This window comes from Crocodylus porosus, unplaced genomic scaffold, assembly GCF_001723895.1.
Source record: "Crocodylus porosus isolate Cpor-Errol unplaced genomic scaffold, CroPor_comp1, whole genome shotgun sequence".
Taxonomy (NCBI): Eukaryota; Metazoa; Chordata; order Crocodylia; family Crocodylidae; genus Crocodylus; species Crocodylus porosus.
In genome coordinates, this window is record NW_017728906.1 from 92628293 (window position 1) to 92644912 (window position 16620).

Below are 16620 nucleotides of genomic sequence, written 5' to 3' on the forward strand. Positions count from 1 at the left end.
TTTAAATAAGAATACTTGAGGTCAGCATACACCACTTCAAGGTCTTCTGGTTTGTCTCGTTTTATTTTTTTCCTGTAGTAGAAAAGAACTCATTTTGTTACAATCTCATCTACTTTCTACAGTATATGGAAAAATACAGAACTTTTAACACTTTAATAAATATATAGGTTAAATACTTATGTGGAAATTGCACCCACAACACACTGACATAACTTAACTGGACTGGTACTATATTCACGCATTTCAGACGAGAGAATTAAAACAGCCCTATTAAAATGTAATATTTGAACTTCATCTTTCATAGTAGGGTAAAGCTCATTGGGATACTTTACCTCTGTACTGTGCTTCCCCTTCCTTGTGAAATTCATGCAGTCTTGGATATAAACATGGCCTGTTCAGTTATAAAATAATTGCCATGTTATTTTTATTAGAAAGCTTTCACCAGAAAGGGGCTACTAAAGAATAATATTAAGGTAAATAAATTCTAGTTTCTTTCTATCCAGAATGATTCAAAGCCCTGGACTACCCACTCATATAGTACATACTATAAGATTTCTAAATCAAAATTACAAAACCACTCTATTATCAGTTTACAAAAATGGAACCAAGCATCCAAAGTGGGTGTTTGTTTTTCTTTTTTCTTGTTTTTTCTACTGAGAAAAAGTCACTAGGTATTATGCTGAGAAGAAAAGTCATGCTTATGCTAGCCAGAAAGCAGTGTTGCTGCTGACTACATAAAAACCAAGTGGTAACTAAGAACTTCCTCTGGGTGATATACCTGCAATAGGCTTCCAGCATTCTGTTTAGTCATAGTGATGTGTAAGTAAAAATTGAACAATCATAGCACACCATATGGCTTCTTTGATAGTCTGCTGCCTGTGCAGCAGTTTCCAAAGGTGTCTGTCTCTTTAAAGAAAGGTGGGGGGGAGGGGCAGGACTGTTTGAAATATAATTCTCTGCTCTAGGGGGCATACGGTGGTGGTTTTTCCCCTGGCAGGAAATAAGTTGGTCTATACAGTGGTGGAGCATTTGGAGGTAGACCATAATTAGAGCTGGAGTGGGATGGAGGCTGAGTATCATCAGATAAAGAAATATCTGTAGATGATGATCCTGGAAAATTGCTGGCAGGCTGTAATCAGACAAAGAAAAATAACTTCTTCAGTACAAGAGTGCAACCAGGTTTGCAGATTTGCTGTATTAAGTGTATTATATATAACATATCAACATTAAATAATAAATCTTAGAGCTAAACCTCTTGGGCATCTTTATTGCAGCAATTACTGTAATATAGGTTTCATTAAGATTATTACATACAGTACATATCAAGGTGACACAGTTTATACTTTGTAATCCAGGTTCAAGTTTTCAGTAAGACTTAAGCTACAAATTACCCTGCATGAAAGTAATTGTAAGAAAAAAACCCACAAAACATACATTTGTAAGAGAGACACTCTACTTTCTCAGGTAAGTCACTGTATCTGATTGATCTTCAAGATGTGTGGAGCTGTTTATTTAAATCCATGTTGATACTTGGAAAGTTTAAGGCAGAAGTGGCCAATCTGCAGCACAGGTGCCATAATGAGCATGGGTAGCCCCTGCTTGTGGCATGTGGTAGGTCAGGGAACAAACAGGCAGCACAGCAGCAGGGAGCAGAAAAAAGAGCAGCAGGAAGGGCAGAGGAATGGGACTGAAGTGGCACTTAGGAAGGGTGTGGTGCTTAATTTGTGGCACACCTGCCAAACAGGTTGGCCCCTGCTGATGTAAGGGCTAAAGGCCTTATATAGAAATGTATTATTTGTGGATAAAATCCACATTCTTGTATCTACTGGAACTATTATGGCCTACAGGGCAAGTACTTTTGAGTGGCTGTACTTCTGACCTGGTTTAACACTGAAACTTTTAAGTCAGTGGTGCCAAGCATACAGCCTGTTATCTGTCCCCAGGCTGCCCCTCTGTCTGAATGGACCTGGGCCAACCTCTGGGCAGGACATCCATCCTGGCCACTCCAGGAACTGTGCCACACATGGTGCCTACCCCAGGTACTCCTGGATGTGTACTGCATGCTGCGCCTGCTTTAGCTAGTCTGGAACCAGCACTGCACGGGGTGCCCACGGGTCCTGGACCATGTGGAGCAGGCACCCTGTGCAGCAGTCCTGGAACAGCTCCCTCCCCAGTGGCTGGAACAGGTGGCACAATCTGGCTTGGCGGGTGTCATGTGTAGCATGGTGCCCACTGGCTGTTCTGGGATTCATGCTATGTGTAGTGGCTGCCCCAGCTGGACTGCACTGCCCATGCCACTTGTTCCAGCTGCTCCAGGATCTGCACCACATGTGATGCCCACCTTAATCGCTCTGGGATGTAGATGACATGCAGCATGAATCCAGGAACAGGGGCTGGATGCAGGGGGAGCATGGGATCTGGGATCCCACTGACTGACCCCATGTCACTCATCTGGACTGTGGGGCCAGATGAATGTGACACCCCTGTAGGCCCTTTGGGCTGGTTCTTCAGTAAGAACAGTGCTTATGAAACCAAGCCCTGTTTGAGAGATAATCAATTGCACCATTTGTTTAAAAAATCACAGGGTGAAGTTTTTGGACAGATCTGGAGTGAAATCCTGGCACTGTTTGCAATGGGAATGTTACTTTCAATAACCCCCACATGTTAGCACATGCCATGCAATGGGCTTCAGTGTAAGTGCATGGCAAATGCAATATCCTGGCAGATAAACTCCACTGTCCCAGTATTACCTCACCCATTCTTTCCTAGAACACTGGCACCGTCCCTGCAACTAGGCTAGCTCCTCCTCTTGGAGATGGTGTTCTCTCCTTACATGCATGGATCTCTCAAAAGGTGTTCTCTGAAAGCAGATAGCAAAACTTTGAAGTCAAGAGCCCTTGTATGGGTCTGAAAGGAGAATTGTGTCCTCCATTTATATATTAATTGGTTTAAATAGGGGAGGGGTATATCACACACAAGCTGAACTTTTAAGATACAAATGCAGTATTGACATATTACAGTTGAAAAGACAGAATAATAGAAAAGCAGGGCTGGAAGGCACCTCCAGAGGTCATTTAGTCCAACTAGATAATAGTACTAACACTGCTACAGAACATGGCTTTACCAGCCCTTAAAGCCACTGCTGACAGTTTCACAATGAACCAAGAATCTTCTCTCTCATCTGATTTCTAGTGGTTGGTAATGATTGGAATGGCAGTCACTCCTGTTAGAGTCATTTACACAATTATCCATTCAGGATAATTACCAAAGAGCAGGACTAGATTACAGCATTAAAGAATAACCTGTGTTATTAATCCCTTCTAGAAATAGCTCTAACTTTACGAACAGAAACTCTGTCTTATATACTTGTAAAATCCAAATTCCTCATGTCGTGTTTTGCTATTATCTGCTTGTGGGAGATGTATAGCAAACGGCCATTGAACATGCACACAAATTCATTGGTGCAACTGCAAACCACTCACCCAGATGAATGCACTAAGGTAGAGCATCAGCTTCTCTCTTGAACATACTCTTCTCATTCTTTGTAGCCTAATGAATCTTTGAGTGTTCTGTGAGGTAGAGATGTGGGTTTGACGCCCTCAGACAGAGAGAGAAACTGAATTCTGATCTCTCTCAACCTGCATGAATGGGTGGTGGTGGTGCTCTGGTTTTGAAACAGAGCTTAGCAATTTTGCACAAGGAGAGCATTCAGAGGTGTGCATCCTAAATATAGGAAGGCATCTCCTTTCAGCCTAGAGTGAGGCACCAACATCCCGTACACTAGAACAAGCTGAAGTAACTAACCATATTGGATTTTCAAGATTTGACATTTTACAACTTTACTGCTGCCAAATTTCCAGACTTGTGAGGAGCCTTGGGCCCTATGGGCTGGATCTGGTGTCTGAGCAAGAGCTGTGTCAGGCCCTTGTGCCCAATCCTACTATGAGAGGCTGAGAGGGGGTAGTGCAGGGCCCCTGGGACCAAATCCCAGCATGCAGACTGGCCCAGTGCCACTTACCTGGCACACATGGCCACAAGATTAAGTACAGCTGGTCTAGGGAGCCTGGCCATCTAAATCGGTGATAGATTCCACTGTGGACAATACGTTTGGTGGTGTAACTGCATCGTCAGTAAGATATTTGCTGGAATAGCACTCCAACCCTAAATAATTATGCTGGCAAAATGAAACTGTAGAACCAGCTTAAGGCTCCAGAAGGTGTAAGTCACTTGTGACTTTCATTCTGTATAAATAACTAACCTGATTTCCCTGTTGCATATATTCAATTTGATCTTTGGTTTATCGGTAAATTAGTATGGAGCAACTTAAAACTCACAGTTTGTCTCATTATACATGTCCAGCTAAGCTGTAGAATCATAAAATCATAGAGAATCATAGAATCAATGAGTTGGAAGGGACCTAGACAGATCATCTAGTCTGACCCCCTGCCATGGGCAGGAAGGAGCACTGGGGGTGGCAGGGGTCATAAGATCCCAGCCAGGTGCCTATCCAGTCTCCTCTTGAAGATTTCCAGGGAAGGTGAGAGCACCACCTCTCTGGGAAGCCTATTCCAGGCTCTGGCCACCCTTATAGTAAAGTAGTTCTTCCTAATATCTAACCTAAACCTATCCTCCCTCAGCTTGTGGCCATTGTTCCTGGTGACCCCAAGGTACAATACCTAGGGAGACTGATGTTGTATTTAGAATGGTATCTATAATAGCTAGCATGTGGATGATATTCTGGAAAAGATGCATCTTAAATGTCACCCCACTACAGAAGATAAACAGGCTACTTAGGGCTACAGGCCAGAGCTATCTCTGATTGAAATATACAGTTCCAACGCTTCTCCTGGAATTGGCGTTGGCATCACTATTTTGTATGGGGCACAGTCTGGTCAGTGAGCTCTGAGACCACCTACTGCATCAGAGCTTGCATGGGGCCAACACGGAAGAATTCTCAGTTTGTGGGTAATAGGGCTTAGGTACTCAGTAGTGTCAAGACACTGGCAACTCTGGATATGCTTAGATGCAGGCTTGTAGGGACTGATGATGAACAAGTGTCCACCTCTGGACATTCGATGCTTCAAAGGCTAAGAAGCATCTGATTTGGATTTGGAAGATCTACCTTTTGGACTTAGGAGACCTCATTTGACTGCCCTCCTTTGACACCTAAGTATTTTTCTAGACGTAACCCAGATATCTCTTCACTAATAAAGTTGGTCATAGCCTACAAATATGGTTACTTCAGAACTGGTTTGTTGTTACTTACAAAAATTTCAAATAGGATAATAATTGTCTCGGTAAACTGAACATCTTCACTAAGCTAGCAATTGCTCATATATATAAGATTTTTATAGTAGTGCTGCAGTTCATTCCCTCCACACTGCAGCATGATTATATCTTACATTTAGGAAAGCTGTTTTTTCTTGGAAAGGGATTAATAGCTTGAACTGTGGAAGCCCAAGCTTTTGGCTGACTGCCTCTGACTATCAGGTAGAAAAGTAAAGGAAAATGAACTCATTTAAAAATATTTAGCAATATATGAAGAAGGATGAAGCTGTCTATTCTGCAGCGTATTTGGAAATTCTGGTTAAAGACAGCAAGCAGTTTGTATGGTCCGACATGAATTCTACAATTACTTCTGCGGTTTCTTCAGTTGTTTTATATTGATCCTCTTTTCTCTAAAGACCATTTCTCTAAAGACCATTTCTCTACTCTCAATCTACACTTAATTGCTCTCTGTTGAACTTTTAGAAAACTGGAGCATTTTCATTGAGAATTGGAAGTGGTCCCTCATTCCTGTCTCTCTGCCAGTGCATGAAGGTATGTGATGCATACACTAGACTCTGCAAATGGGATTGACTATGTCAAGTTTTCAGAATCTGATGTTCTACAACTGTACTGGCCTCACAGCTCTTACTAGGCATTTAGTGATGTAAGTATTTATGAGCTCCTCTATGGTGCGTATCAGTTTAATCCACCTACTGCTGTGGTACCTATGTAGCCTGCAAACAGTTAAATTGATTTATCAACATGGCCTGCTTCTGAAGGATCAGAGATAGAGATAGCTGGATTCAGTGAAAGAGAAAAGGGCCTATCTCTTTGCATGGTGCAGGGGGAGAGTTTGATGTCTCTGAATAGCGATCCAGAAAATCTGCATGCTCAGAGAGCTACCTGGCACTTACTCCCCACCATCCCAGCCTTTCCCAACAATAAGTGAACCACCAGCCCTTTTTCTAGGGTGTAGGCATCTGATGGAGGGTGCAGGCAGGCACCTCCCTCCCCTCAGGCTAATTAACTAGGCTTGTTCTATCAAAAAAACAGACAGGGCTTCAAGCCACAGGAAGAGGAGGTTGTGGTGATGCTAGTGGTACTTATCTTGTTCCAGCAACCTTTAACAAGCCATGGGCCGGAACAACCCTGCTCTGGTCCAATGCAGGCTGGGTACCTCTGATAGCACAGCAGCAGAACGGGCTTTCCTTGCAGCTGCACCATGACCAGGAAGCTAAGAGCTACATCTGCGCTGCTACTGCTTCTCTCTGTGCACTCCCCCTCACTCTGTGGCTGCAGCATAGGAACAGCTTCAAGCTAGTGGGGAGTTGTGTTAGGTCCTGAATGCTGGAAACTGCATCTGCACTGCTACTGCTCTGACCTGCTTCCCTTTCATTTCCCCCATTTCTTTTGTGCCCCCATCGCATCCTGGCTGCAGTGTGGGTGCAGCTGCAAGCTGCTTAGCCTCAGTGCAGATTCCCACCCACTGGAAGCTCCCCACACTGCAGCCAGGGGGAGGAAGGAGCTCCTCACTGCTTGACTCCAGCATGGGCCACCGGCACTGACACAGGTAAAACCCTTGAGCTCTATGGCTGGATCCAGTGGTTGCATGGGTTGCATCTGGCCCACAGGTTATATATTGCTTTATAACTAACTTGTGGTTACCATATTTTTGGTGTATAAGACCAAAAGTAGCACCCCTCCCAAATGATAAAATTGCACCTTCATGACACTCTCCTTTCCTGCTTTCCCCAGCAGTCCCTGGAAGGCTGTCCCCTAAAAGTAACTTCAGGGTATACACAGGGAAAGATGGGGGTCTTCTACTATAGCTCCTCCATTCTTCCCACTGGTGTCTCCCAGCTCACATTCAAGGTACAGCTACTCCTGGCTTAAAGTTGTAATTATGTTCTTGAAAAATGTCTTTAAGTGAAATGATGTTAAGCGAATCCAGTTATGTCACAGTAGTTACCCACCAGCAGGCAGCAGCCAAACAATGTTATAACTGAACATCGCACGACTTTAAACAAGTATGTTCTCTAATAGATCGGCAATGTAATAATGAAACAATGTTAACTGGGATGATGTTAAGTGACGAGTACCTGTACCAGTACCTAATTTCAATCACCTGGTATTTTTCCTTCTGTAACTTTGGTGTAAAAGGTGCACCTTACATTAAGCACTCTATTTGTGTGAAGGGAGATGAGACATCTTATACACGGGAAAATACGTAGTTCATTTGCCCAGGAAATGGGAGACATGGATTCAATGCTCTCATCCTGGGAGAGATCAAACCCAAATCTTCCACATGGCAAGACAGCATCTGAACAACCAGGATAAAGTAAAGAGAAATGGAGAAGGGAGGGAGAAAAGAGTAACAGATTGAGCAGAGGATGTCTGGAGTATGGGGTATGTTAGTTTTATGACTGTAGGAGGATGACAGGAGAGAGTTGGGAGAACAGATCAGGTTTCTTTGGTTAATCAGGTTAGTCCAGGGCATGCTGAGAATTCAGAATATGCTCAGTGAGTGGTGTGCTGTCAGCTTGCTTCATTCAACAATGAAGATAAATGATGCAGCGAGTTGCATTTTAAAGTTACACTCCCCACACAGAGCAGAGGCACTTCACAATGTTGTGGAAGCCAGCAGCTTTTTTTCAGTATTTTTGTACACACAGCGAAGGCTTTACTTTCTTGCTAAACCTGTTCAGTTCACACTCATCTTCCCAACTTTGCTTCCTCCCTTTCTGTCTGTTGCATCCAGTCTGACACATGGGCTGTGAGCTGTACAACACATCTGGGGCCAGATACTGGATTGAGTGTCCTAGACATTACCATAGTACAAATAATAATAATCAGTGAAGATTCCTGAGAGCTAGAGCTAGAGCTAGACTGACCTTTGCGCTAGTAGCAAAGGGGAGTCCATTCTTCTCTACTACCATTAAATCTCCAAAGCATGTGACTTACTACTGCAGTTTATATACTGATGAGTATCCTCTGGTTTCCAAGAAGACTTACAAGGGGAACAGAATTTAGTACTCTACCTGGAGAGGTAAGGGATATGATGAGTATGCAGGGATGGCTGCTGCAGAGGGACAAAAGCCAGCATATGTCAGGATCTGCTGAGCTGGATTGTACAGGATCTGAGGAGGAGGGGCAGAGCTGAAAGCAATTTGTGACAGAGGTACCTGTTGGACATAAAAGATGACAGTATTAGTGAATGCATCTGTAATTAGCTTTCTTTTTCCCCCTCCCCTAATTTCTCTTGCATCAGACTAGGAGTGATTCATTTAACACCTTTGTTTTTCCTATTTTTGTATTTCCCTGGCAAAACTGGTGTTATATGTCACAACTTTTCCTTTTGTGGTGATTCAAAATGTTACCTTGTAGCGTGATCTCACCTTCCATCCTTCACATGTTACTACATTAAGCATCACAATCTGCCCTGTAATCTAGATAACTAATCTGGACAACCCAAGGCACTCTGGTATTATGTCCATATACATCCTTCCCCAGAGACACATGGGGTATGTGCATGCACGGTGCTTTAGTGGTTGTTTTCTGGGGTTGAGGTGAGGGGTGTCTGAAGTTAAAAAGCAGCTTTCATTTTCTTCTTCGAAGGATTTGGCACTTCCTACTCACTACCTGATAATGCAGTGGCAGGACCCTATACTGAGAAACCTGAAGGCTTGACTCCATCTCTCTTCTGCCTTTGTACCAATAGGGATATGTCTGCACATCTGTGGAAGTTGGTGCAACACCTCCACTATTTGCTCTGGCACAATTGTTCAGTATCTCAGTCTCAAGCTGCACTTTGTTTTCTCACTGGGTCAGGACTGTCCGATTTCTAAGCTGCTAGGGGCTGCTCCCTGTACAAGTCACACCAACAGGGGCCTCAAGCATGCAGCCATGGGCTCGCTGCCTCCCCATCACTTCTGCATTGGATGGCACAACCCTCGGCAAACTGGCTGTGGCCTTCCCCCTGCCTTGTGCAGTGGGTTTCTGCAGGAAGTGGAAACCAGAAGAGGGACAAGAAGCCAAGAGAGCCTGGCTGCAGCCACAGCTGAAACAATATGGGGAGTGCTGGCCTTTTAGGAACCTGGAGCTGCAGATTAACCCATGCCAGGCTGCCACTGGATGGCCCTACACTAAGTGAAACGAGACTCTGCCCTTCTTGTCTAATTTGTGTCAGCTGACCATGTAGGCCCCTACCTCTGCACAGCAGTTGGAACAACTGGCACTCAAAATGATGCAGGCACAGAGAAAGGACTACCAGGATGCTGAAGGAAACGGAGCATCTCTTAGGACAGGAGGCAAGAAGATCTTGGCTGGCTTAACCCAGCAAAAAAGAAGGCTGAGAGAGGACCTGGTTGGTCTCTAGACCTAGCACCAGGGGGAAAAAAATCCACTTAAGCAAAGAGACAAATATTGGCATAAGATACAAAATGGCCATGAATAAATTTAGGCTGGAAATAAGGAGGTTCCTAAGCACTAGGGCTGCTTACAGATATATTAAAAAAACGGTGTTTTACTTCAAACTCCATGCACCCCCGTGCTAAGCCCAGCGCATGGCCAGAAGAGGCTTCATACTAGTTGGACCTGGCTTGCCAAACGTCTGTATAGATCAGGTGCTTCAGCAGGGCTTTTTGGCACTTTTATCTAATAGCTGATTTAATCAGCTTAGCTAAAAGCGACAAAAAGCCCTGCTGAAGCACCTGATTTATACAGATGCAGAGGAGCCAGGTCCAACTAATGTGCTGCTGCTTCCGATAAAGTGCAGTTTGTGGCACTTTTTCCATGTATGTCAGTGCCCTAGAGCACTGAGGTTTTGGAAGTGCTTTTGAGTAGGAAGAGGGAACCCTCCTACCTCTAAGACAAAGCTCAGCCAGTTTATGAAAGTGATTATATAACCTGGTTACCTCCAATAACAGAGAACTGGACATGAAGACACAGGGAGTCTCTTGTTCCCCAAATTAGGTGTCAGGTTACAAGCCCCATGGGGCAGGGACCGGTCTTCCAGGCCCACAGCCAGCCATGGAGAAGCGGGGAGGCATCACATGTTATAAGAATTCCAGGGTCTACCCCAGAAAAAGTCTGAAATACCGGGCTCAATTCCTTGCCCTTTTGATGATTTTAAGGCAGCCCTTTCTCCACCTGTACTCCCCCCCCTTTTTCTTTTCTGTACCTCACAGCTCTCAGTGCCTCTATCTCCCTTACCAGCCAATGTCCCCTTCCAGTTACTGTCACTTTACCAACCCCACTTAATGCTGCTGCCTCCCACCCCTACACTCTATGCCAGGGGCAGGCAAAATACAGCCCGTGGGTTGGATGTGGCCTGCCAGGCCATTCTATCCAGCCTGTGGGGCCCCTAACCTGTTTAGAAAATTAATATTTATCTGCCCCTGGCTGCCTATCATGGGGCCCTCAATGGCTTGCCAAAACTCAGTAAGTGGCCCTTCACCCAAAATAACTGCCCACCCCTGCTCTATATGTTTGTCCACTTTTTCAGCTGATACTGCTCCCCAGTACATCAGAGGTCTCCCACCGGCGGGGGGCCTGTTTGCCTGGCTCCAACTCCCCTGTTCAAAGGTGAAGTGGCTCAGAGGCTGCTTCACTCCAGGGCTCCCCATGCCCCTCATATAAAGAGAAGCAGTCTCTGACCACTCTGCTCATTACTCTCCCTCGCAGAATGAAAAAGAACTGATGGTGCCTGACATAGTCTTACTCCTGCATCCCCCCATGCTCCTCGGTCAGAGGCAGAGATACACCTGCTCTGCAGGAGAGGACCATGAAGCCACCCAGGCAGTCTCTTCCCAACAGTCCAGTCCAACTGAATGGAGGAGACAAGGGTACATTTAGGGGTTTGTCCAAGTTGACCCAGTATAGTTGTACCTTCAGACATCTTCATGCCCATGGGCCTTTGTGTTGCATACATACCAAAAGCTATATCTACGCTTAAAGCATAACAAAATGAAATAGTGATTTCCTCTTGAATGTTGGCTAGACAAATATTTATTATAATAAAGATCAGGTATCGTGAAAGTAGGATCTGTGGTGGGGGTTGTATTTTTGCAGAAGAGAGCGTCTCCAAGGTTTCTTCATGCCCCTGTAAAACTGTTGAAATGGAAAGAAATTGCCCTCCCATTGCTTTCTATGGGAAAAACAGTTGGCTATGAGCATGAAGGTTGCGGGCAGTTGCACAACATTTTGCTCTGAATTCATCCTTTTGCAAAAAAAAAAAGGAATGTGGTCTTCTTTGTTTTTGGAGAGAGACATTTGCTATGAAGGTTTATGGTGAGACAGCATTCTGCTGTAACTGCTGCATTTCCAGAACTACTGATGCCTCCATGGCTGGCTGGGAAGAGGGGAAGAGAAGCTTCCCATCATTGAGAATGGTAACAATATAATGAAATTAAGGCCTGCCTTTCACTTTGATAAAATGACTGAGTCAGATGTGTCAAAATGTGGCTCAGTCTGAATTGGAACAAAGCAAGGAAGGTAGGCTCAGCCTTAACTATCTGTTGACATTAGCAAAGCGACAAACACGTCTGTGTAGCAACAGGAGACCCATACATTGCATTTGTACTCATTATCACTATAACCAACTCCACTGCTTGTTTCATAGTAGATACATAGGGAGTTTTTAAAGCTTCTGCAAAGCAAAATTAGGGATTCTAATTTTTAAAGACAAAATACCAGTATACTATATATTTTTTGCAGGAAAGTCCATTGGTAATTGCACTTTGGTAATTGTAAGTAATTGCACTTTGTTTTTCAAGCATTCTCACATAACATGTTCTGCAGCCAGAATTCTCCAAAGATGCACGATTTTTCTTCTAGGGACATCCTTGCTGTCTCTTGGAATTCATCCTTAGAGCATTGCTCTGAGGCATGATGGACACAAATTATCTTCACAAATGCCTGTGGGCATTTTTGTGGTAAGTCTACATCCTGAAAGAGAGATGATGACTCAGGTTTTAAATATTTGTTAAATCAACCTTGTATCATTTTGTCTGCCTTTTCCTGCCCTGCTTAATGTTTTCTTAGTCCCCAGTTTCCTAAAAGCTGTGTATTCATATGCTAGTTCTTCACTGAGGCAGAGTAGCAAGCCAGTAAACTAAATACTGAAGGTTACCGGAAAGGAAGAGAATCTGCTGTAGTGCAATTCTACACTATTTGTTGTTGTTTTTAAAGTGCATTTCCAAAACTGCATAGCTCCCTGTTTAAATAAATGGTTGTGGTAATTCATACAAGTTCATGTTTCCTCCTAAGCAAATAAGGGGCTTGCTTCCATCCCTCAGCTTCTTTTACTTTTAGGGTCATAGGAAAGTGGGGCTATAAGAGACCTCATAAAGTCAATTAGATCAGCCCCCTGTTCAAGGCAGGATCATCCCTAACTAAACCATACCAGCTAAGTATCTGTCTAACCTGCTTTTGAAGGTTTCCAAGCATGGCGATTCCACAACTTCTGTAGGTAGCCTGCTGAGATGCCTGACCATCTTCATAGTCAGAAAGTTCCTCCTAATCTCCAGCCTAAACTTCCCCTGCTGCAGCTTGAAGCCATTGCTCCTACTCCTGTCCCCCCTACTGCCACAGAGAAAAACCCATCTCCATCCTTTCTATAATCACCCTTCAGGTATTTGAAGACTGTTATCAAGTCCCGCTCAGTCTTCTTTTCTCCAGGCTAAATCACCCTAGTTCTCTTCTTTTCCTCATTAAATCTTATCTCCCAGGCCCTAATCATATTTGCTGCCCTGCACTGGACTCTTTCCAAACTGTCCACATCTTTATTGACGCAGTGCTCCAGGTGGGGCCTCACCAGTGCTGAACAGAGCAGAAGAATCACTTCTCTTGATTTGCAACTGACAGTCTTGTTAATACAACACAGGATGCTGTTGGCTTTTTTTTTTTTTTTTGCAACAAGAGACTATGTTGGCTCGCTTACAGCCTAGTTACCCCCGAATGCTTCTCTGCAGTACTGCAACCTAGACAGCTATTCTGCTGTCTGTAATCAGATCAGCTTTGCTCCAGAACAAGTGACCGAGAGGCTGTCACTACATTTTCGTTCCATTGCTTTTTGTTGCTTTGACAGTTGAAGCGAGTGCTCCCATGTATAAATGCACGCTTAGTATGTACTGACATGTTACACATTGTTTCTTGTAGGAACATTTCAACAGTTCCACATCCCATCAGATTAATGCAAAAATAGCCATTTTGGGTTAAACTCACCCCTCCTCAAGGTGCCAGCCTGATTCTCATTGAAGCACTAGCTAAACTAGAACTTGAGTGAGTCACAGACCTTATGTATGGTATCTGCAGGAGTGAATTCCGCTATTCCAGCCTAACCCTCGAGAAGCATTTGCAATTCCTTTTGGCTTTGGTCAGACTTCAAAATTTCACAGCTATCTGCAACTACCCTGATCACCCAATGGAAGGCACTAGCCAGGCTTCTATGCACTGACCTTCATGCTCTACGGTACCCCAAACAGCGGAGGATGACTAAAGCTGAAAATGAGTAGTCACAGCTGAGCAGGAACTACACCATAGGTCGAGTCATTTTCACTCCTGATTCATGTCTAAGCAACTCATGATCACTGGAATGAACCAGATTGGAAAAACATGCTGGCCCAGGAACACAAGAACAACTGCAGCCAAAGAAAGGCTTTGGGGACCCAATAGGAAAGACAAGGAGAAAGCAAAATGGATGTGTCAGCACTGTGCAGTCGACTACTTAGCCTAGGGCCAGGCTTAGTAGTTGGCCCTGGGCTACAGCACCCTACAGCACAGGGCCAACTATTTAGCCTAGGGCCAGGTTGGATGCTGGTTTCTCAACCTTTGATTTGTCTTATATTGTATTTCTTTTCCCTCCTTTCACCTTTGTTCCTCCTTTATCCCCTCCTTTGCCATTCTCCTTGTGTCCTTTCCCTACCTGCTCTCACCAAATGCACAGAGAGGATATGAGTAGCAATGGAAAGCTGCTTTTACTCCCTAGAGTGAAAGCTGGCATGGGCTGCTCATAACTAGATGGCTGCTATTTATTACTGGCTCTATGGTAACGCTCCTCACACCAGTCCCTTTGGAACCCACAAACCCGCTCCCAATCTCGTGTACAGACTGTACATGTTGCTAAGTGTGCTCATTTACCCCAGGTAGGAGGAGGACAACTTCTACTATACCTTTTGCAGGCTTCTGACCCAGGCCAGGTTAAAATAACTCAAAGACTAGGGACAAACTGGTGTATGTGTAATGTCTAAGTGATCAGAAACTGGTTTAAACCTGTAACAGAATAGATGTTCAGTACACATAAGCCAGTTTGAAAATGGCTGAAACCAGTTTGTGATAAACCTGGCTGAATCAGGCTTAACTGATTTGGGTCAAACTGGTTTATGCAATGTCTGTCCCAGATCCCTTGCTGGTTTAAGATAAACCAGACACCCCCAGCATCCTGGCATGCTCTGGGTTGGGCAGGGCTCTCTGTTCCACAGCAGGTCTGGCCCCTCCCCTCTGCTCCCTGGCCAGAGCTCCAGGAGAGACTACAGCAGGGGTGGGCAATTATTTTGGGCGGAGGGCCACTTACTGAGTTTTGGCAAGCCATCGAGGGCTGCATGACAAGCAGCCAGGAGCAGATAAATATTAATTTTCTAAAATTTTTAGGGGCCCCGCAGGCCAGATAGAATGGCCTGGTGGGCCGCAACCAGCCTCCAGGCCTCATTTTGCCTATCCCTGGACTACAGGTACAGCAGGGTCTGCCTGGCTTCCCCCTGCCCTACTTCCCCCCCCCCATGCTGTTTGCTGCTTAAGCAGGAATGCCCCCTCTCCCCCCCCTCATCTCCCACAGCACGGACCCCAGCCTCATGGACCATAAGCATGTGGTATGCTAGCTAATATGTCCAATTTCACTGGGACAGGCAAACAGAACAGGCTTTCTGGAGCTAATCAACGGGTCAGCTGTAAGCTGATTAAGAAGAGTTTGAACTAAAGGAGAGAGCCTGTTGTTTTGCTGATGAGGTGATAAACACTGTTATCACTGGTTTCGCCTGTCAGTTTGCTGCACATAGTATAAAGAAGCAGGGAGAGGGAGATTGAAAAGCTCTGCATCATCAGCAGATGCATGCACTGCACCCTCCCCCTTTGCCTCAGAGTGCTAGCAGGGGGCTGGGGGCTGGCACCACTCCCGCTCCTTGAGCAGCCAGCAGGGAAAAGCAGGCAGACCTTCTTAATCAGAGGTCCTGTGGGAGCCTGACCATGCCCTCCCTCAGCTCAGTACTGTCCAAGGGAAGGGAGGGCTGTTGTAGGTCCCCCTGACTTCTAGCCTGAGCCACTCCAGGCACATGCCTGAATTTCTTCAGTCCAGAGAGAATGTTCAGTTACAAACTGGTTCAGCCTAGCCAGGTTAGACTAACCTGCAAAGATTGAATCAATTTAGGCTCAGACTTTTTGAATGTCTGTCCATAGCCAAAGACAGCCCTGCTCTAATGCATGTTCATTAAAAGCCCTGAATCTGGACGTAGCATTACTGACACCTGTTTGACCTGCACATATTCCGCTGAGGAAAGCATGAAGCATTGGTGGTACTGTAGGATGAAGTACGAGAAGGAGGAGATGCCTGGTGTTCAAAGCAAAGGTGTTCAAAGTATTCTGGGACAGTGCGTTGATACTTGGGGAGGGGAGAATATATTTTAGAAAGGAATGTCTCTAAGTACCAATGCACTGTCCTAGAATACTTTGAACACCTTTGCTGCCAGACACCAGGCATCTCCTCCTTCTCGTACTTCATCCTACTGCTACATGCAGCCTTTCATCTCAAAGGATCAAAATACTTTACAAACTCTGTGCTGTACCACACACATACCTGCAGAATGATAAAACTGAGATCTAACACCACTTCTCATTATTAGGCATTGAGAGAAGGGATTGGTGCATGACTTGCCTGCAGCATGGAACCACAGACTTATAGGGAAACAGCTGGCTGGATCTCCACATATCTGTGCAGTACAACAGCTCTTCGGTGTGACATTCCTGCCCCCAGCAGCCTGTTTGGCTTCAAGGCCATACTGCCTTAGCTTCTACCCATTCCTCTGACAGAAGCAATGCAAACAGTCTGAAGTCTGGAGCCTCCTGGAAAATGTATTCAACTGAGCCCCCCCCAGCCAAAATTCATTAGGTCACATTATGTCACTGCCCCTTTCCTACTCAAACTTATACAGTGGGTATAGTTTCATAGTATCTAGAGTCGGAAGGGACCTAGGAAGATCATCTAGTCCGACTCCCTGCCTTGGCAGGAAAGAGCACCGGGGTCAGATGACCCCGGCAAGGTGCTCATCTAACTTCCTTTTAAAAATCCCTAGGCTAGGAGCC

General features: G+C 45.0%; 1 protein-coding gene across 1 annotated transcript in view; it reads right to left on the reverse strand.

Moving 5' to 3' along the window:
- Positions 1-16620, reverse strand: part of TMEM255B (transmembrane protein 255B) — a 131399-nt gene continuing 114779 nt past the window's right edge. Inside the window, exons 7-8 of the mRNA XM_019528484.1 lie at positions 8307-8450; positions 1-1129 (exon numbers count right to left, since the gene is read on the reverse strand). Of these exons, the coding sequence (XP_019384029.1) occupies positions 962-1129; positions 8307-8450 (312 nt within the window). The 3' untranslated portion in view covers positions 1-961. The remainder of the gene's footprint in view (positions 1130-8306; positions 8451-16620) is intronic.